At 27.6% G+C, this 23,363-nt stretch overlaps 3 protein-coding genes across 3 annotated transcripts; 1 reads left to right on the top strand and 2 right to left on the bottom strand.

The window, feature by feature from the left end:
• Positions 1-52: 52 nt before the first annotated feature.
• Positions 53-10,326, bottom strand: LOC113548922 (erythroid differentiation-related factor 1-like). Its single transcript, XM_026950025.1, has 19 exons — positions 9,958-10,326; positions 9,513-9,724; positions 9,334-9,439; positions 8,956-9,102; positions 6,755-6,895; positions 6,500-6,675; positions 6,164-6,423; positions 5,871-6,094; positions 5,591-5,804; positions 5,396-5,520; positions 5,137-5,342; positions 4,842-5,077; positions 4,161-4,340; positions 3,844-4,076; positions 3,639-3,776; positions 3,414-3,568; positions 3,094-3,263; positions 2,767-3,028; positions 53-582 (listed from the first exon to the last, which is right to left on the bottom strand). Exons 1-19 carry the CDS (start codon positions 9,958-9,960, stop codon positions 459-461), a joined length of 3,312 nt encoding a protein of 1,103 aa, XP_026805826.1. The 5' UTR covers positions 9,961-10,326; the 3' UTR covers positions 53-458.
• Positions 10,327-14,478: 4,152 nt separating this feature from the next.
• LOC113560392 (inhibitor of growth protein 5-like) lies at positions 14,479-16,086 on the top strand. Its single transcript, XM_026966245.1, has 6 exons — positions 14,479-14,780; positions 14,837-15,069; positions 15,132-15,234; positions 15,303-15,404; positions 15,473-15,723; positions 15,904-16,086. The coding sequence occupies exons 1-6, from the start codon at positions 14,744-14,746 to the stop codon at positions 16,003-16,005; spliced, it is 828 nt and encodes a 275-aa protein (XP_026822046.1). The 5' UTR covers positions 14,479-14,743; the 3' UTR covers positions 16,006-16,086.
• Positions 16,087-18,059: 1,973 nt separating this feature from the next.
• On the bottom strand, positions 18,060-21,113 carry LOC113550221 (small ubiquitin-related modifier 2-A-like). Its single transcript, XM_026951930.1, has 3 exons — positions 20,977-21,113; positions 20,018-20,140; positions 18,060-18,195 (listed from the first exon to the last, which is right to left on the bottom strand). Exons 1-3 carry the CDS (start codon positions 20,992-20,994, stop codon positions 18,070-18,072), a joined length of 267 nt encoding a protein of 88 aa, XP_026807731.1. The 5' UTR covers positions 20,995-21,113; the 3' UTR covers positions 18,060-18,069.
• Between the last annotated feature and the right edge of the window lie 2,250 nt (positions 21,114-23,363).

Genomic DNA, 23,363 nt, shown 5'->3' with positions numbered 1-23,363 from the left:
AATAAATAAATGAATAGACCTTAATATACTCATAAACTAGTTTTGTCTATATTAATAACATAAAGCAATATGAGCTGAGATAAAGAGTGTAATTAAGTATATTATGTAATAAACGATGCAATTTATGATAAATAGTTGTAGTTAAAACTATTCTAAATGCCCTTTATTAGAGATCCAATTTGAATTCACAGAGCCAGTCTATGAGTATAAAGTTAATAGATTACATCCACATTAGAATTAACATGGTTCAACAATTCTGATGCGTTTTAATTTTACATCAGTTAGTATTGACAAATTCTAAAACTAACTGTAAGGGGTTTCTCTATCTTAAATCTATTTAAAACAATTTACGGACATATCTACCTTATTTGCAAATAACTTACCAATTTACTTACTATCTATGATGGCAAACAAAAATAATATTACAAATAACATAAATTATACTTTCTTGTCATTAATCATTTAAATGTAGATAATTTTTGTACAGCTATCATTAACTGTGAATAACCATTTTCACCAATGTTATTTCGTAACAATAGACTATACATTGTTTTAAGTTCATCCTCTTTGTCCACCAACCATCTGTATAAACAAATGCATTTTGAATTACTATCACATAATTTTATTTTAAACACTATATCTTTCCTCTTAATAAACAAAATTGTTTGAATCTAGCATTTTCCTCTCTCACTAGAAGTCATCTTTAATCTCTCCAATTTTAAAGAGTGGTAATCCTTCATTGATTTTAAACTATTGTCCAATCTCAAAATTATTTATCATTCTATCATTCCTAACTTTTCTCAAAATTAACATCATCAAAAATAACAATTTATTGCTCCTCATTTTTTAATAATAACCAATTTGACTTTATCCCCAAGTACTCTGCATGCAATTATCTAGCCTTGGTTAAAAATATAATATCATAATCCTTTTAATGCTGAGCTAAACAGATATAATATTATAAACTGACTTTGCTAGAGCATTTGATAGAATTAACCATGATATTTTATTTAGTAAACTAGTTATTTGGCTTTTGTAGTTCCCTGTTGTTATAGTTTCGTTCTTATCTTTTTGATCGTCATATACCTATTAAATAAGGCCAACACTTACATGCATTTGCATATTTTTATTGATTGGTCTAAAAACTAGTTAGTTTATATCAAAATCTGTTTCATAACTCAACGATGCTGTATAAGAAATTTTATTTTGAATAAAATGATATTTTTGCATTTTCAGGACATATTTTATGATTTTGTACATTTTAAGAGAATATTTATGATTTTTCAGACTCGACGAATTGAAAATCACTAAATATTTTATATAATATATAATATAAAATTATTTAATTTACTTCATTCATAAAAGTTATTATGGATAATTGAACTTATTAATAAAAATAGGTAAGATAACTAATCTTAATTGATAACCGGAAATGTCCAATTGGTAATTGCATAACAATATCACATAAATACATTATGTTATATTTTATTGTATCTGTCGTAATCATCAGTCGTGGTTCATACTGGTGTGATGTGTTATTAAATTGATAAATAATTTTAAAATGACGAAAGTGAAAACTTTTTCCACTTTTTTTAGAGCCTATTTTAGTCATTTTTAGGGCATAACTGCATACATATTTTATTGATTTTTAGGGCATATAATTGTTAGCCCTACTTATTAAACACCAAAATTTGTATCTGTTTCCTTCAAAGTCCTTTTGGGCAACCCCCAGTTGACTCATTTGTCCACTTTGCTTTTTAATATTTATGTAAATTATCTTATGCCATCAAACATTCTCACTTATTTCTATTTGCTAACGACGCAAAACTTATAAACGTTATAAAAATAAGACAGGACACAATTAATTTATAGGATATTGATAACCTAGTGAAATAGTCTGAAAATAATTGCCTTGCTCTAAATATTAAGAAATGCAAATCTACGTGTTACACCTTAATAAAGAACTAGATTAATTTTAATAACTCTATTTTAAGAATAACACTCAAATTGTTATATAATTTTAAAGAACTTGGGGTAATGTTCAACTCTAACTTGAATTTCTCAAATCACACCACAATGATTGATTAAAAAAATAGATTTAATCTAGGATTTATCAAAAGAACATTGATGACCCAACCACACTGAACAAACTACCATTTGCTTGTCCGCTCTAATTTCAAATACTGCCCTCTAATTTGGACCAACAAATACAAATAAACAGAACAGAACTATTAAGTCAGCACAAAATAATTTTTTACGGTTTATCTCAATTCATAGGTGAAATCAAAACAATTTTAATTTTTTTTTTCCCTTATGACATGTGTTCATTTTTACTATAAATATTTGAACGCAATTCAATATTAAGTTTTAATAACTGCTCTGAACTCCTTGCCCTAATCCAATTTAAAATAAATACTTTAATACCAGAGATTCTAAACTATTTTATTAAATTCATTCAAACAGGAACTATATCATGAATAGCCCTGTCAATCTTTTAATGATTGCAAGTTATAAATATGTATTTGACTATGAATAGCTGTCCTTGAATTCTATATATTATTTAAATTGTAAAATCAAGATCAAAAAAAAAATCTTTTTAGTATTAAATATGTTCATAAATTAGCTTGTAATTACACTATACATTATCATATTATAATAGGACTTACTGTCCATATATTTGAAAAAGAAATAAAGAAATAAAACATCAGTTATATACTTATATACAATAAACATAATAATTTCATAATTGATAACAAGATCACTTACTTGAGTTCTCTTACTGGTGACTTATTAAAGGCCAAATGGATCATACATTTCAAGAGTTTAAGTACATTTTCTTCTAGAATTAAAAAAAAATGAAGTTTTCTCATTTCAAAGTGTAAGTCGTCTTCAATAGCCAACTCCTCGGGTTGGTCAGTACTATGTAGATATTTTATTGTGTCCTTATTTTCAGAAAACATTTGAAACACAGCAATACATTTTCCCAATGTTCTTATAATAGATTCAACATTTTTAAGATTCCATAGATCTAAGAGATACAATTATATTAACTAAATGTGCTATTAGTTATCAAATAAATTGAGTACATTATACCTATCATTCTATCAATATATCGCATATCTAATGTTATCATTTTTATGAGAACTTCAAAAGACTCTAACGGACGCTTTATTTTAAAATACATTTCAAATGCAATATTACAGTAAGACATAATCTGAAGGAAAACAGGATGCAGCTCTGAAGACTTCTTAGTAATATATTTTCTAGTGAATAAACATAAATTAGTTAAAATAAGTTAATAACATTTGATAAAAATATTTATTACATAGATTACTATTTAAAATAATGATAATTCACTATATGACAAGATACAATTACTACTAATATATTATAAAATAACATTTTATACATACTCTAGACGATCAGAAGATAACGATGCTAAACCTAAATTAATATATGCTACTTGATATTCATATACAAATCTATTTGGTGAATCATTTTCCAAATCGCAATATTTCAAAGCTTCCATGAATAAATTAATACATTCCCTATAATTATTAGAATTGCGCTAAAATATAACAAAAAACAATTTTGATTACAAAATATGTATTATATAAACCCAAAAACTGTTTACTCACTCGACAAATGTCTAAATATGCATGTACAGCTGCATAAAATAAGGTTGAAGATAATTGATAATAAACTTTATCCCACAACTGAGGATTAGAACTACGATCACCTAACTTTGATAATCTCTTCTTGTAAGCATTTCCATTCTTTAATTTCATACAATAATATATATTATTTCAACTGAAATTTAATCATTTAATTAAGGAAACTAACCTTGAAATTGAAAATCTCTTTTTTTATAAATTCATTGATAGGAACTTTATATTTTGTTGAATAATGTTCTATGTATTTGTACAAATTGGCTGAGTTTGAATTTATCAGTGTCAAATTATCTTCATCATTAATTTTTTTAAATATATCACTTCCCAATGTAAAAAACTGCTTTGATTTTTTTGTAAATAATTTTAACTTTAATGGATTTAGAGGAATATTATTAGTTATAGCCACTAAATAAAAACAAAAATTTAAACAATGTAATAGAAATCACAACATAAAACATTTTATACATTGTAAATTATACTTAAACTTACCAAATATTTCTTCTGTGTACAGTATAATGTATTCGTTGTAAACATTACCTAATTGTTTATTCAGATTATTTTTATTCTCAATATTACTTTCTAATGCTAAAGCACGTAAGTAACAATGTTCAGCTGCGTTCAACATGCTTTCTTTTGAATTATTGAGGATTGTCGGTATTAAATTTAAATCTATAACATTAAAATTAAAGATATTCCTATAATATAAATTGACTAACTATTGAAATATTAATATTAGTATTCTATCATTGTAAGCACATTTGTAATATTATATTTTACTATTAACTTGCTGTTTTAATATCACCTGGTTTGTCCTTAGGATTTATGATAATATCATTATTTATTAATTATATAATACATACATTTCAAATGTCACAAAAATAATACAATTTTACTTTTTTTATTACAAGCATAAGTCCTCAAATTTAAGCAAAAAGTGAAGCTCAAGATCTGAGCTTTCGATGTATGTAAGGACATTCATTCTCTTAATGTCAAACCATGTATATAATCCCTAATGCAATCCACTTGTATATTACGTATATATTAGAGTTACATACTTATATGTATTATATAACATAAAATAATGTTATTTATTCATATTAAATTCCTAAATTCTAAGTTTCTAAGCTTCAATTTAAACACTATTAATTAACAACAATATTATTTGTTTACCTTTGTAAGTGTGATCAGAATTATTTAGCAATGCTTTTCTTAGTTCAAAATCATACATTTCATCAGTCTTAAGCTCAGTCATGTACTGTTCTAATTTATCCCAATATTTAAGAATAAACATACAACAATTGCCGCAAAGGTCTAAAATAGACCCAAATAAATGGTTGACATCAGTGTTAGTAACACATAGTTGACATTCAAATGATCGGCGGAAACATTTTAATGCTATTCCAAACCTAAAAAAAAAATATGTTTAGCATTTAACAATTTAAAATTTGTTTTTCATTTAACTTACTTTTTGGATGCAAGACAATTTTTTCCAAAATTAAAATATGTATCAGATGCTTTTTCATAGAATATAGGCCTGAGGAGATTTTCCCAATTATTGTCATCAAAATTAAGTAAATTTTGCCAATTTGGTATATCGTTCTTTCTAAATATTTCAGAATCAAGATACTGCATAGGTTTATTCTTGCTCTCGGACAACGATGCTCGTCCCACCTTTTTTAAAATGAATTTTAAAATTGTTTATAAGTTAACTGTTTGTTACATACCCTAATATTTTTATCATTCTTGAAATATTGTAAACAGCTCAAACTACTACCAATATAATACAATGCCTTGTAATAACATTCTTCTATATTTTTTACTAAATTCTTTGACTTAAAGTAATCTGGTACTAAAATAATGTATAATATTGTATTAAAAATCATAAATTATCTTCAAAGAATAAAATAACTAAAAATTACTTTTGGGTGTAATTTCTTTCTTGTGTGATACACATAAATTTTGTATGTCGACAGAATAGATGCCATAATCAAATTCAGTTGATGAAATGGAAAAATCATTGTAGCAATTATCAGAGTCCTTACCCACTTCGGTTGAATTTATTACGACTGTCGATGGATTATTATAAATTGATATGTACATATCAGACAACATACAATTTATAGATATAACAATCTAAAAGTTAGAAAATATTATTTAGCATTAGAATTGTAACTAACACTATGAATCATTAGTAATTACTTCAGGATACTTAGTTTTATCTAATAACTTTAGACAATTGTTTAGTAAAAGTTGAATAGTAACTGGATTATACAATTTTCCATCTTTCGGGTCATGTTTTAATTTATAAGCAACACGATATAACAACACAGCCAATGGAACTGCAAAAGGATTTGGGCTATCAATTAATGATTCCGAACACAATGTTGTCAAATCATAGAGTTTAGCCGCATAGTCATTTTTTCCTGTAATTTAATTGATAAAACTCATAATAATCTCTAGTTTTAAATAAAACTCTGATAATTAACTTATACCTTTAAATAACCAGTATGTATGTCCAACACTATTAGCATTTGATTTTAAAAATGATAATGTATTTTGCATAATATCACTGATATCATTTGGCGAAAATGTTGATTCATCCAAGTATGGTATATCTTCAGTTTTTACCAACTCATACTTTTGAACAATACCATTTTTATGATAACAAAATTCTATTTCAGGGATATTGCACATTACATTTTCTAGCCAATAATCAATCCCAGTAAACATACTAAGCGATTTAGACATATCTCTAAAATTAACAAAATAATATTAATATTCACTCACTCGTTTAAATCATAAAATGTATTGCTAAATAAATATTAAACCTCAATCTTGTGCATAAAGATGAATTATTATCACTTCTGAAAATTGGTAAATTTGTACCTATTAACATTTGCAAGTCTTCAAAATTCCATAAAAAATTTCGGTTAAATAATTGTTTGATTTGGGGAAAATCTGGAAATACTTCTTCTGGTGTAAGTCTTGGTAGAGAAGAAGCTAACTTTACATAATTTATACGCAAATTATTATGTTAAGTATGAAACTAAATTATAATGGTATTGTTTTAAAGTTAAACTTACTGGAGAATTTTCATTATGAAAACTTTTTATTTGATTATTATGAGAATCTAATCCTCCAATGGTATGATGCAAAAATTTTGAAACTAAAATTTCATTTTGAATTTTTCTAAAATTATTATTTTTATAAGTAATGCATTTCACCTATTATTAATAAACAAAAATACAAAATATTAAATTCAACAAAACATTATATACAAATTAAAATTAAAAACTTGATATTCAAGTAAACTAGTATTTTTAACTCTGTAATTTCAGAGTTAATATTTTAAATCATTTTAAGTAATAAGAAATCAGTTAATAGCACATTGGCCATAATTAACTCGTCATTGGTATTATGGTGAGCACCTCTTTAGTATTTTGAGAACCACTCGTTTATTATTTACTTGATTCATCTGATACTATTTATACTTTTAATTGGCATGTGTCTAAATATACTTCTGTAAATATTTTAATAATTTTATAAATATTTCTTGATTAGATATCGGCATGCAATGTTAGCAATGTAGCATTATCCATGATATGCGTTCACTCGGTAATATTGACATAATAATTATTTTTGAATAATGAAAAACAAATTATAATGACAATATTATTATATTATTATGTATAAAAATGATTATATATAATAAAAATCAAATAAATATTTTTTTTTGAAATACCTATGTTTATGTAAAAAGTCTTAAAATATTGTAGTTTTTAATTTTTTTGGGGGTAAAATATTAATAATTAAGAAAAATCGTAGACAACTAAAATATAAAGAATTTGATGTTAGTTTTAATATTCTATGTTTACTATATAATAAATAACGATAAAAAAACAACGAGGTGAGCGCAGTGCTCACTCAATACCAATGACGGGTTAATAATTATTCTGTCTTTTAGGTTATATTATTTTTTTCATACAAAAGAGGTAGTTGACTGTTTTTATTAGAGAAACAATATTTTTAGCACCCTAGCATAATACAAAATAAATTAAAACATTGATATTATGGTGCTTACTAATAATACATAATTTACTTAACTTGAATAATATATTAATTTATTACATTATATCTTAGAAATTGTATATGTTACATTTTAATATTAAAATAAAACACTATAAAAAATTTAAAAAAATTATCAAAACCTATACTAAAATTTAAATTTATATTTCTGTATATTATAAGAGAATAAACTGGTTAAAAATTGTATAACCTTTCACTCATAGTAATAATTGAAATTAATTAGTATATTTAAGTGAAGATAGATATTGAATACAAATTGAATATTTTATAAAATAGTTTACATTCTGTTGTAATTTAGCAGAAATGCACAAAAAAATTTAAATCCTTGTATACATGGCAATTATTGATAATAAAAATATATTTTATAACTTAAAAAAGCATAAATAAATTGAAGTTTGATGAGACAAAAATGTATTTAAATTGATAAAAAAAAAAAATTATTCTTGACAACTCTTAAAGAAGACAAAATGACATTATTGTGGTAGTGTGATTTATAAAAAAAAAACAATATTATGGCTTGAAGTTATAAAGTATTTTTTTTATCTTTGTTTATATTATAGTATTATGTAAAATATAGCCTGATAAATTGATGTGCAAAATTTAATTTTGCATATCGGGAATATTTTTTATTATGAAACACATTACAATGAAAAATAATATTAAGTTATACAATTAGGTTCTTGATTGATAATATACTATTTATTAAAAAAACTTTTTATTATTAGATAAAAATTTGCTGTAGGTACCACAACAATCATGTTAATAACAAAAAATTTATTATAATAACCTATCTAGTAACTAGGTATACCTTAAGTATGTCTTAATATCTTCGACTCTTCAGTAAATACAGAGTGAAGTTTTTCTCAATTCAAAAATATATTTGCAGAAAACCAGCATGCATTTATATTTGTAAATTTTAATATTTTTACTTTTTTTAGTATCAAAATGTCAATTGTAACTTTGTAGTTAAAACAAAAAAATATTATACAAATAAAGTTTTATTTAAATTAATTTTTATTCAAAATTTTTTAATCAGATATATTTTTTAATTATTAAATTGATTGCAAAAGTATTTGTTTTGTTTTATTTATAAAATTCAATAATATGAGTGTACAAATACATACAAATTTTGTAAGATTTAGTGCATAAAAAGTATTACTTGTGGCAATTAACTCATTCTAAATACGTCTAAGCTTACCTTAATATCAGAAGATTTTACAATATTTTTGTAAAAGAATTCTGTCAACCAGACCCATTTTTCGAACTCATTTTGTATCAAGTATTTTTCAACATCAAATTCATCTAATAATAATGTTTTATCAATGTTATGAACCATAATGCTAACCTTTAAAATAATTTGGATAGTTAAATTTTAAAAGCAATATTATTAAAAGGAAAATGTTTTATTGACTAAAATAATTAAATTGTACTTAAATACCCAATGTAGATTTATCTATTTGTATTTAAAGCCTTTTTAAATATATTAATAATAAAATAATTTAGCATAGCAGAGTATACATGTTTTTTAATTTCATACATTTAGCAAAAATATTAAAAAATAATAATATTAACTTACAGATTTGTTATTATATGGTATCTTACACAAGTTCATAATATTTTTTGCATCTGACACAATATCCACATTGCCAATGCAATCAAGATTCATATTAGCCATTTGAAAACTAAACAATTAAGACAATACGAATTGAAAGTTTTGATATTTATATCAAGATTAATTTCCTCTGTATATCTTACCTAGATAAATAATGAAAATCATCAGACGTGTATCGCACGCCCAATGATTCGGCCTCAAGACTAAACAAATTTTGTGGTTTCAAATTTAAATTAGTATTAACTTTGTGACGAATAAAATTAGGCGTTAGAACCGTTGAAACCTTAACGACAGATTTAGATTTCAATTGAACATGCTTATCTTTTAAAGTATCGTGCTGAATATTTTGTTTGTCCTAAAAACAAAATATGCAAATCACACTTAAACAACTGAAAAATAATTTGTTATAGGTTCTACTTAATATATGTATAAACGACAATAATATTATATAAGTATTCATGTCAGTTGAGTGGTACAAGTAAAGTCGTATAAATACGATTATTTGATACACACTATTGAAAAATGAACACTTAATTCGTTTAACAATAACAAATTCTATTGAAAATGTGGAAAATTGTTGTAACTCACCATGATAGTCGAAATTTAGATATCTAACCGAAGAAGCAGAGAATTTTCTACTTCGTTAACACGCGGCGATGGTTACTAATTACCGACGAGTGATTTACGGTAGTCTCGTCTCACAACAATTTAATAATAATATGATTACTACGATTATGCGATTGACGAATACCTATATAAGTTACCTATACTAAATCACGATCAAATAAGACACGACGGTAACGGATAGAGGTCTAAACACCGTACGGTTCAAGCAATCTCACTGCACGCCACCGACATTTCAACAATTGCAGTCCAAGCAGTAAAAGAAGTAAGAACGTATAATTTATAGGTAGGTACTTAATATAATATTTAATATATTAATATAGATTTATTACATAAGAGTATAGACGGTAATGAGATATTTGTAAGGTTCTTAAACAGCGTCACGAGTTCTTGACGCATCGTCAACCACGACTATCAGTATCTCATCCTTTATCAGTTTAACTCACGATTATCTGGCAGGAAAATAGATAACCGTAATTTTACCTACTTCAACAAGTAGTGAACAACACTGTTTTTATCATCAGCTGACTAACCATGACATCGATCGGTAGCGGTGGCGGCGGCGTTTGAAATTTGCAATCGGGACTGCGGCTTAGAAGAGAACAATGCGCAAGCGCTGCCATACAAGGTACAGCTAATGTACACCTGCGCTCACGACCGCCCCTTGCGAAGGCCACCATCACGTATTCGCTTTTTTTAATGCAAAGCCGTAGTGAGGCACATCTGTGGTCCTAACCATTTTATCATATTTCCGCCCTTGTAAATAATTAATCCTCTCCACACCCAACTTTTTTATAAATAAGACGTTTGAATATTAATTCGATTTCTTTTTTTAATTATTGTTTTTCAAATGTGTCAACAAACTTATGTTTTTATATTATTTTAATTCAAATTTAATCGATAAAAAATAAAAACCAACAAATGGAAATGACAATTTTTTAAATACCTACTAGATATTTTCATTTTTATATAACTAAATAATCTTATTTATATTGGAATATAATAATATGAATAGGTTACCTACCTATTAATACATATTTATTTATTATTTTTACTTCTCAGAAAAAATAATGTTACCCATCAAAGATTTAAGTGGACATATGCAAGAGAGTATTTCCCAGAAAATAAATGATCTTTTTAAACATTATAATTATTGTTATATTTTTATAATTGATACTTGTAAGTATTGTAGAATGTAGATAAATATAGATAGTAGTGATAGTATACGATTGATAATATATTAGTAAAATCCGAAAATACATAACAACAAATTATCATAATGCGGGAGACGATAAAAGACGATAATGTCGATAATAATTATATAATAATAATTATTATTATTATTTTTAGTTATTAAAAATAATGCAAAACTGATTAGTAGGTACTTAGGTACTTAATAAGAAACTTTTAATAATTATTTAATATTTATTAAGTATGCAGATGGCCGACGTCATATGAATCGTATATAATATGTGTCGTATGACTCGTATGTCACCTCGATATTTGTGTATCTTGTTAATGGAATGTAATCATTTGCAATTAATCATAGTAATATACTAATTTAGGCAATAAAGACATTGTCGCATTGCAAGGCATCACACCTTCTTAGTTCCCCCTGCGTGCAATACGTACTTACTAGATTGTTTTTTAAAAAGTTAAAATATTATAATTTATAACTTTATAAGATACCATAAATACAGCGCTGTATATTATTACATATTATTATTGTATATTATCTATATTAGCGCTAATATAGATAATCGGATCCGGATTATTATAAAAAATTATAAAAATTTATAATTTTTAAATAAAATACAGAGCCCGCAAGATTCATTCTATATGCAGATTTTAAATAATAGTAATGATAATTTATACTTTATAGTATATTGATAATTAATGCATTATTTAATTATCATCTATTATAATTTATTAGTATATTTGAAAATATTAAATGAAACCAATGTTTCCCAATTTTTCTGAGAACCATTTATTTTTTCGGAAATTTTAATCCTTAGTTCTGACTGTACCCACTATGTTGTAAAAATTATAAATGTGACCAATACAAAAAAAAGCCATAAGAATATATATGTACGTTGTATTATAAAGTTCCTTCGTACCACTTGTTACCACAACTGTACGGCTGTACTTGTTATTGATTGTAAACAAATTGTGTGGGGCGAAAAACGAGAGTTCGTGGACTCCTAATCGATAAAGATAGAAACCATCCCACACGATTTATAGGGTGGTGGGTAAGGGTGTAGCTGCCCTTAATTTCGCCCGGGTAAAATGGAAAGTACGTATGGTACCCGTGTTCAAAACAATTTTTCACTGCAATTGGAAGACATTTTTACTACGGAACACAACTAGTAGACACCGATAAGATTTAAGGTACCTACCTGGCTACCTATTTCGGTAGATAACTCACAGGTTACTGCATACGGGAGATGATTCATAGAATAATAATAGACCTTTTTGACTTCGCAAGATAACTATAAAATGTGAATCTAGGTAAAAATGTCCGAGGCAAAAATTTTCACGGTAAAAATGTCTGGAAAAAAATGTCCGTGGTTAAATTGTCCAAAACCAAAAATGTTCATGATAAAATTATCCAAAATAAACTAAATAAAACACCTCGTTACAATTATTTCATTATTGCAGTAATCAGATATAAAAAGTGTATTTACAACATTGATTATAATATTTAAAAATTTTACCATGGACATTCTTGGTTTCAGACATTTTCACCTCAGACATTTTTACCAAAAATATTATTAAATTCGGACATTTATACGGTGGACATTTTTGTATAACATCATAATATGTACTATACGTCCACATTTATTTACTATTAAAGTACTAAGTACAAACCTAAATATATAAATATAGATACGAAAAATCACAATATATACACAACAGTTATAAAAAAAAAATATCGAAAATCCAGAGTTAACTTGTTTATGTATAATATCTATTTTATAGTTCTTAAATTTTTCTCACTTTATACGGTAACAATTAGCCTATAATTATTATACCTTGAACATTTGGTGTTCGTTAATTGCCCCGAATTTATGATGACGCTACCTGCAGTGTAATAAATATCTATCATGCTAGAAAAAAGGAAAATATCATTATGACCTCAAAGTATTTTCGACAAACTGTAAAGGCACATTTGGCATGATTTGCGCCATTTAAAAATAATAGTTATCCCATACTGTTTTAGTTAATTCATTTTTATAATTTTAGTTTATATAAATAGTATATATAGTTGTACAATTTATCTTTTCATTTTATATTTAATTTATAACTCGTTATACTTATATATTGCTTAATTAATAAAACAATTTTTTAAAAATTAAAAATTATATTATTCATTAAATTACCTCCTACATAATCTAATTATCAAACTTCGATTTTAATTATTTGCGTATAATAGTATTCTTAAGAACTGTGATAATAATTGATAAATGTCACAAGATATTATAAGTTATAACTAAATCTCGGATTTATATGCGACTAAAATCTTAAATAAGTATAAAATATTTTTATGTTTTATAGATTCATTAAAATAATCTTTTAAAATCAAAAATTATTTTTTTGAAAAATATATAATACATCGAAAAAAAAAATATAAAAGTATTCTAAAAGTATTTTGAAGTAAGTATTTTGTCAAGCGCAGCACATACGAAACACAATATTATGGACGACAATATTTTTTTATTATTTACACAACGATCGATTGCGTTGACGCTAAGCGTTTCATACGCCCGATTGTGAAACAACGACGTACCTCTAAGTGCCCCTCTCCAACAGAACATAATATAATCACATAGGTCATAAGTACGAGGAATTTTTAAGTGTTAATTAAAAATTGGTCGATAAATACGAGTGGATATAATAAATATTTCAGTGGAATAATCAAAAATAAAATATTTGTAATGTTTACGCTATGCGTGCGCCAAGACGGTTTATTTTATATACAGGTCAAAGCAACACTATTTTACGAAAAGTACTTCTCATAATGTAAAAGACGCAACACGTTCATTAAAAAATATATTTAACCATAATAGCTACATGTATTATTTTCCAAGTATTTTAAAAAGCAATTAGGTTATAAATGTAATTCGAACTATGCTGTACAATACATCGTATGGTCTGTGTAATGAAAATATTATTTAAGTAAACGGGAGCTTAATTTAAGAAATAGTTTGTGACTCGCGAAAGGAGTGAGGGCGCTGTGTGCTAGTACACGAATTACCATGACAACTATTTGGTCAAGCGCAGTACATACGAAACACATTATGGACGACATTATTATTTACGCAACGATCGATTGCGTTGATGCTAAGCGTTCCATACGACCGTTTGTGAAATAACAACGTACCTCTACGTACCCCTCTCCCACAGAACCGCGACTACGACCCGCAGACTTCATCACCAAGACATTGGATGAGACTACAGCCTACCGAGGAAACGTCGATACGCGCGGAATGCCATCTATCGAGCGTTGTATACGTTTCGTTTTGGGTGTAGCGTCCCCTTAAAGTTTATTGTGTGTGTGTTCGTATCTGTTCTTTGTTTGTGAACGCACGTCGGGACGAAAACCGAAACTCAGCAGAAAAAATTTTTAGTGAACAATTCGTATTCTAACAGTTGATTAAACACAAAAAATTTCGCGTTTTCATTAACAGTCGTGTTTTATTTACTCTTTTCTACTATAATTCTCGACTACCTACACCACAAAATAACAATAATGGCATCAGCACCGTATCTTGATCAGTACCTTAAATGTAAGTTCTGTTTCGGTTTTGGATTTCAACAAAATACTAATAGAATGATATTTTAGCTTTGGAGAATCTTCCTATTCAGTTGCTACGAAACTTCACTTTGATGCGAGATCTCGACTCGAGAGCTCGGGAAGAGATGCGCGACATCGACAAAATGGCGAACAACTTTATGTCGAATATCAATCTGTACTCGGGAAATAAAAAAAATAAAGCTATCATGCAACGTAAATTTGACAAAATAAAAGAATACAGCGATGACAAAGTTCAATTGTCTATTCAAACTTATGAAATGGTATGTTGATTTTGAAGATTTCACGTAATGCTAGAACTGTTCTACTCTATTGTATCTTACAGGTGGATAAATGTATTAGGGACTTGGATCCAAACTTGGCTCGCTTTGAATCTGAAATTCAAGACAGAGCCATTGATGCTAAAAAAAATGCAGAGGAAGTAAAACGTAAGTGTTCTGAAATATATTTTATTATGATACCATTGTATTTGACTATTTCTTTATGCGTGTTTCAGGTGGACGTAAGAAGAATAGAGGCAGCGAAATTTGGTTGAGGATTACAAGTAATGAAGAAGCGGCTCGTTACAAAATACTGAAAAAGAAACAACCTAAGAAAGGTTTATGGACAGCATTATTTGAGTCTTGTTTAAGTATATAAATTATAATAATTACCAACATTTTTCAGGATTTTCAAAAACGTCGAGTGCGGGACCGAGCAAAACATCTTCGGTCAGTGTTGTCAATAATCCGAAACACCCTACAAAAAGTGTAGCCAGCGCTGCATTAAAGACTGCCCCCCTTACTGGTGCATTAGTTACTGCTGGAGCTAAACACTCCCCTGAAGTATTGGACATGCCTGTTGATCCAAATGAACCAACATACTGTTTGTGCAACCAAGTTTCCTATGGTGAAATGATAGGCTGTGATAATCCCGATGTAAGCATACAAATTATAATTTAATAATTATATATCTATGTATAACCCACTTACACGGACATTTATTTAATATTGTGACCATTAAACAATTATAAACATTCAATTCTAATTGTAAATATTGTTTCAATGTTTTGTATTTGTATAATTTTTTTTTTAATCGTTTCCTTTTATTTATTTTAGTGTCCTATTGAATGGTTTCACTTTGCATGTGTCAAATTGACTACCAAGCCAAAGGGAAAATGGTTTTGTCCAAAATGTACAACAAATAAGAAGAAAAATTAATATACTTTAAATATGAAATAAGTTTTTTTTGTTTTATATATATACAGTATACTTACACATATTATATATATATATACATGTCAATGTGTATATAATATATATGTATGTATGTATGCATGTATGTATGTGCAAAGAATATAATATGGCGTTTAATTTTATGTTAATTTTCTTACAGTCTTAGACTATTAACAGAAATTGTAGTTTGTAGTATTACTATTGTCGTAGAATTAGAAATACGTGTAGTATTTGAAGTACATATTCAAGAATAAAATTATAATTAATTAGAACTAAATTTGGATTCTTATTTATATGCATTTATATTTATGTAATTTCATGTTAGTTTTCTTACAGTGTAAGCGATTAATTGCAATTGTAATTTGTAGTATTACTAATGTCGTAGAATTAGAAATACATGTAGTATTTGAATTACATATTCAAGAATAAAATTATAATTAATTAGAACTAAATTTAGATTCTTATTTATATGCATTTATATTTATGTAATTTCATGTTAGTTTTCTTACAGTGTAAGCGATTAATTGCAATTGTAATTTGTAGTATTACTAATGTCGTAGAATTAGAAATACATGAAGTGTTTGAATTACATATTCAAGAATAAAATTAGAATTAAATAGAATTAAATTTGGGTTTTTTTTTATGCATTTATATTTATTTTATTCAAAACTGAAAGTAAAATCCTTATTTCAAAGAAATTAAATCAAGAATTATACCAAACCTTTTATGTTAAAAAATATATTTATGGAAATAAAAACAAACGATCAGTGCAATATTTAGTTGGACCAATCATTTTCCTACAAAGCAATATATTTTATCATACATTTTTCCAGTCCGATTAGGTAGTGACCAGTGTAGTTTCATCAGTTTAGAACTACCTTTATGTGTCATAAAATAATTATTTTGACAACTATAACTACCATTCTGTGGTAAATCACTTATCATGTTTACTAATTAAATTTAATATACTTACCAAATACCAACAGAAACATCTACTCTTATAATGAAAATGTAGAATAAAAAGGTGGTCAAGTGAGTATTGCTCTGCCGTATAGTTGGCGGTGAGTGGATATTTCAAATTTGAATTCAATGGTATATCATTGTGCATAAAAATGTTTCTATGCAAATACAGTCTGTCAGCCTATATCACTTAGTAAATATTGAGGTAAGTTTTTGTTATTGTTATCTAAGTAATCTATTTTACTTTTAGTAATACTGTACTAACAGTAAGTTGAATTCATTTTTACTTAAAACATTGTATTTGAAAATGTTATTGCAGTGTGTATAATATAATATACGCAAGAGTTCAGTGTCTCCCACAAATAATGTTTTTGAATTATATTGAATATTATTATTTATAGTTTAAATTGAATACATGTTAAAAGTATATTATGCTTACAATTTTTTGGTTTCAGTATATGGACTACTAAGCATATTTTTATGAAACATTATATTACATTTTAAGCTTTAGTTAACACATTTTCTTTTAAAATTAAGTTTATATTTTTATATATATGAATAAATTTAAATTTAGTGGAATAGGTGAAAAGGTATCTATTGGAAAGCTCTATGATATTGACATTATATTAACTATATTTAGGAATCCTGACAATCATTTAGAAATATATAATAATATAAAAGAAGTTTAATAAGTTTAAAAATCATTCTGGTAATGTCATTTACATATTTTATAAGATTTTAAGAGAAAGAAGTAGTATAATAACCACATAGGTATACTTAACAGTGGTCGATTTATGAGTGGGGGTGGGTACTTGAGAGCTTAAGCAATACTACAATAATCGTATTCAATAAATAATGTCAATGGATTGGTGACAATCTTATGGGTATATTATAATGTATAGAATTGTTTTTTGATTTACACAAACATAGCTATATAGCAACAATATAGCTATATTTCTAAAGGTGCTCTCTGATTAAGTTTAAATTGTTTTATTAAACTTATTTTATTAAAATATTCCTAATCAAAAATTATTCTAGTTTTTACATTTTATTTAATATTTATTAGTAATACTTTTACAGTTACAGTTTTCAACCATTTAATACATTGGTGACATCAATGGTATCATCATTTACCATCCCCATTGAGGATGCAGTATCTACATCCCGAATTTGGTTACCTTCAAACTGGAAACATATTTTCTCCATATCTGAGCCCTAAAACATTACAGTTTTTAATGAATTAAATTATAAATGTTAAGCTCATACATATATTTTAGTTAATGCTAGCTATATAAATAAAAAAATATCTATAAAAACATTTAACATATAATTTTAATTATAAGCATTTTTTTGAAACAATGGTTCATCATTAACTAACATCTTACAGTGTTTTTTTTTTTGTTTACTATACTTATGTTTATTGTCTTCATCTCATAAATATGTCACTTTGATTATGAACATTAAGAAATTTGTATATAAATTATTTACTCATTATCTATACTTAATAACATAAAGAGAAAATATTTGATTATTTGTATTGAATAGGCTCCAAAACTACAGAACCAATTTAAATGAAATTTGGTACATAGATAATTTAGTTACTGAGAAAGGACATGGTCTACTTTTTAATACTAAAATGGGCTGTAAAGAGTTGAAATAGGGGATAGTATATACTATAAAAAATTAATTTAAAAATTTAAATATAAAAAAAAATTAATTTTTATATATTTTAGTATCCCAGCAATTGTTTAGAAGACATAAACATAATTAAACAAATTAAAAAGCACATATACGATTGCCAGGTTAACTATTAATGTAAAAAAAAATCTCAGTTTTCATCTGAGGTAACTTTTGCCCGGGCAACGCCGGGCGGGACAGCTATTATAAATTTCATTAGGAGCTATCAAGTAGTGGAAATGTGCCAATTTGAGTAAAATAGAACTAAATGTGAATTTGTCAAACATTTATTAGGTAACTGTCACAATGTAAGTGTGGCATCATTGCTTTTCTTAAGAGCAAACAAGGTATGCATACAACTTAAACCAAGAAGTGATAATTCTGAACATATAGCCACTAGGCAGTAACCTTGCACATTTTTGGTTATACTATTAATGTTGAGGTTGTACGTCATTGTAAAACAATTTAAATTCCAGATAGATAACTTAGTCTTTTTTTAAAAGGATGCTTCACCTGAATGTCTTGTCTCTATTTTACTAATGTACAACATATTCAAACTGAATCACTCAGACAAGAGCCACAGAAGCTGTAGTCTGTTAAAATTAAGTAACCACATTTTCACACTGAAAGAACACAATGCAATATAGTTTTAAATGTTTTAGCACAGTAAATGTCCTTCTTTTTATATTGTGAAAATATGGTTGTTAACTTGGACTACAATGGTACATAAAATTTTGTAATAATGTTACTTTACTTTTTTTCTGCAACTATGAGTAATCTATAATCTAGATTGTCTTATAAAAAAAATCTAGTATTTTAAAATGTAGACAAAACTAGAAAAACAAGACCTAAATAGTTTATTGTTTTATCTCAGTTGTGATGAAAATACTAGGGTTTCTATTTCTAAAATCTAGACACTATGAAAAATAGAATTTATTATTTTTAAGTTAATAATACATTACAAGGTTATTATTAAAAAAACATGACACTAAAGTTGTATTTATGTAAATACAATTGTATATGGTAAGATACAATACAATTCAAGCAATTTCACAAGATCATCATTAGACTTAACAGTGTGATAGTAAATAAATGCTTTTAATGAATATTTCACTAACTTATGCTTCCATATACATACACAAATAAAGTTGATGATCATCTTATTTTTCCACTACTTGTTAGTAATTTTAATCTTTTAGTTAATAGATATGGTCACTAAATACATGTTAGCAACTACAGTTGCTAAACAACCATGGTTTTGTTCACTGCCAATTAGTGAGTAAATAAGCACAATACAATTAAGTTATTTTTACTAATAATAACATTTACAATAAATTACTTCTTAATAACTTATACTTACAGTTCTCTCGCAGTAACTTATCATCAGCCTTTTTAAAGGAGTATCTTTCTTGATCTTGAAGCGGAAATGATAAAAATCATCTACATCCCTAACATAAAGCATAATTGGGAGTTCAGGGGCATCCTAAAATAAAAGATATTTTGAATAATGATGGATGTTTTAAAAACTAACAAAATTAAATTTTGTATTTAATATTTGAATTTTATAAAATTATATAAATTGATAATTCAATAAAAACCTATTGTTATCGTATCGAATACTTTTAACACACAATCCAAAATTGATTTTTAATAACAAAACGATTATGAACTTAAAAAATCTGAGATAAGTCAGAAGTCAGACGACTTAGCGTCCTAAATATAATCAATATAACCAATAATAATGGTCAACAGGTCAGGTTCTAGGTAAATAATTAAACTTATGAATGATACATTTAATAATGATACCGCCACTTCTAAGACTAACAACATAACGACCTTCAATATGACATAATGCCATGGTTGTCAGTACACACTATGCAGCACTGTCGAATTTTAGGAAAACTTGATTGTTTAATGAGACGTGTATGAAACAAATGAGCGTGTGTGGGAATGAAATAAGACGTCGACAAACCAGATCGGGAACCAATGTCTGGGAAGGGCGCGATAGAGTATGGGCAATTTTACTCTTATATAAAAGCTAACATCACAAAATGTATTTTGTTGAAAGCAAATTTGTTATGCTGTACGTCAGTAAGACAGAGACGGCACATGCGGGCATGGCGTCCTCTTTAAATACTAGACAGATATTAAGAAAAAATATGCACGGACACGACGCCGAATTGAGCAGCAGATGTCAACACGTACAGCGCGCACGAGCAAACGTCGAAACGGGTGAGAAACTGACGCGATCGGCGCTATTACGGAATGTTAACTTGTGTATTTATTTTGCGCGCGTTACGCTAACTTGCAAATACTTACTGCTTTGTTTTCAGCCATTTCTGATTTGAGTTAATAATTTGGTTTACGGTGTTGAAGCGAAGAAAACACGGTAGCAGTGAAATGTACCTGCAACAATAATGAATAGTGTGGTTCACGACAAATTAAATAGGTTACCTATGCCTGCAACTCGTGATGCGCATGTCAGTAACGCAAGCATTTCTCCCACTCGAATAGCGTTGGTGTGGTGGTAGTCATCGGTGGCGTTGGCGAACTATCGATTAACGGAGAAATGCTAACATTACATTTATATGATTATTTATCCGGGGTTGGTAGATATGAAAGTAGGTTGGTCACCATGTTTTAAGTGGCACAATCGCTCACCGCGTCGGGCGGCGACCGGTCTTCTGCCAAGTACCCTTTTACCAAGGTGTACCAACTATCCGCACGAGCGACTTTCGTTCAACCGCCATTTTGTCACATTTATCACACCGACTAAATTCTTGTGACAAATGTCATCGCATCCCGTCGATTGTTGTTGCATTTAAAAAATCGTTAAATCCTTGTGTTGTTCGACATCGAACTTGTTATTTTGTTAAGTCTATAAACGTATATTCACGATATTACACTGTAACCTCACTGTCGTATCCTTCCTCCATAAAGATGGAACGTGGAAGTGATTGTTAGAGGTAAATACGACATCGGTAACCATTTGACCTCCATACGGCACTACTGAGTCGTTCGTAACAACGTTGAAGATAACGAGATGGATATTGGCCATTGGAGCTTATCATGCGTTCATGTATTACTATCAATTTTGAGGGTATATGGCAGGGGTGGCAAACCTTTTTGGGGTTAAACGCCAAATTTTCCCGATGAAAGTTTTGAAAATATTTCACGTGTCCAAAAGAAATTACATTTTCTAAGTTTAAAAATAAAGTTACTTATATACTTTATAATATTTTATTAAGTACGCACACCTTTTTATTGATGTTATAATTTTGAAAATGTATATCATTTGTTTCTTTGAATTTCTTATAACAGTTATAATCAATACATAATAAATAGCATAATACTTAATAGTTTAAATTTGTTCAACGTGCCACTCTTGGCATGCGTGCCGTAGGTTCGCCAACCCTGGTATATTGTGTAAATATTTTTTGCACGCAAACCTTTATTATTATAATTACAATGCGACTTTATTTGAAGTTTGAACATAATAGTAACCCACGTCAGAGAGAGGACATTCTTAAAGATATTTTCTCTGGAACAAAAATGAACGCCAGCTGGTACAGTATTAACATAGCCATAGTCTATCCATATATCCATTATCTATGTTTACGAATACGTAAGGCTCTTATAGTTGCAGTATTTACCTCAAAAATTAAAAGTTACGACTTTCAATTACACCGAATTTGCATTATCATGCAGTTATTACGAAAATCAGTTACTACCAATAAAAGCAATCCACAAAAAGTTGTATCGAATTTATAAAATAATTGAATTTAAAAGGTATTATCACGAGTCTCTCAGGGGAGAGCTAAGTAATTATCAGTATTATCACTACGGGTTTGGCGAACCCAGGGCTCACATGATTCCAATAGGAAGATGGTGTAGCGAATGAGACGTACCCATCGTCTACACACTTTGGCCATGTTTGTATCGTTGTTGAATGACGTCACAAGTTCTCGACTCACCGTCAACCAAGAACTATCAGTATCTCATTCTTTATCAGTTTAACTCACGATTATCAGGCAGGTAAATATATAACCGTAATTTTACCTACTTCAACAAGTAGTGAACAACACTGTTTTTTCGTCAACTGACTAACCATGACATCGATCGATATCGGTGGCGGCGTATACAATTTGCAAACGGGACCGCAGCTTAGAAGAGAACAATGCGCAAGCGCAGCCATACAATGTACAGCTAATGTACAGCTGCGCTCACGACCGCCCCTTGCGAAGGCCACCATCACGTATTCGCTTTTTTTAATGCGAAGCCGTAGCGAGGCACATCTGTGCTCCTACCCATTTTAACATGTTTCCACCCTTATAAATAATTACTCCTCCCTACACCCAACTTTTTTACTACAAAGACATTTGAATATTAATGCAATTTTTTTTTTTTTAATTAATGTTTTTCGAATGTGTCAACAAACTCATGTTTTTACATTATTTGAATTCAAATTTAATAAATTTAACCGACAAAAATAAAAACCAACAACTGGAAATGACAATTTTTTAAATACCTACTAGATATTTTCATTTTATGTTTTATAACAAAACAATCTTATTTATATTGTAATATGATAATGTGAAAAGATTACCTACCTATTAATACATATTTATGTGTATATTTTATAAACGGGAGTTGAATTTTAAGTCATATCTTTAACTTTGACATGTAACTTATATTTAATTTAATAA

Source organism: Rhopalosiphum maidis, chromosome 1, assembly GCF_003676215.2.
Source record: "Rhopalosiphum maidis isolate BTI-1 chromosome 1, ASM367621v3, whole genome shotgun sequence".
In the NCBI taxonomy this organism is placed as follows: Eukaryota; Metazoa; Arthropoda; class Insecta; order Hemiptera; family Aphididae; genus Rhopalosiphum; species Rhopalosiphum maidis.
This window is presented reverse-complemented; position numbering and strand designations above follow the sequence as displayed.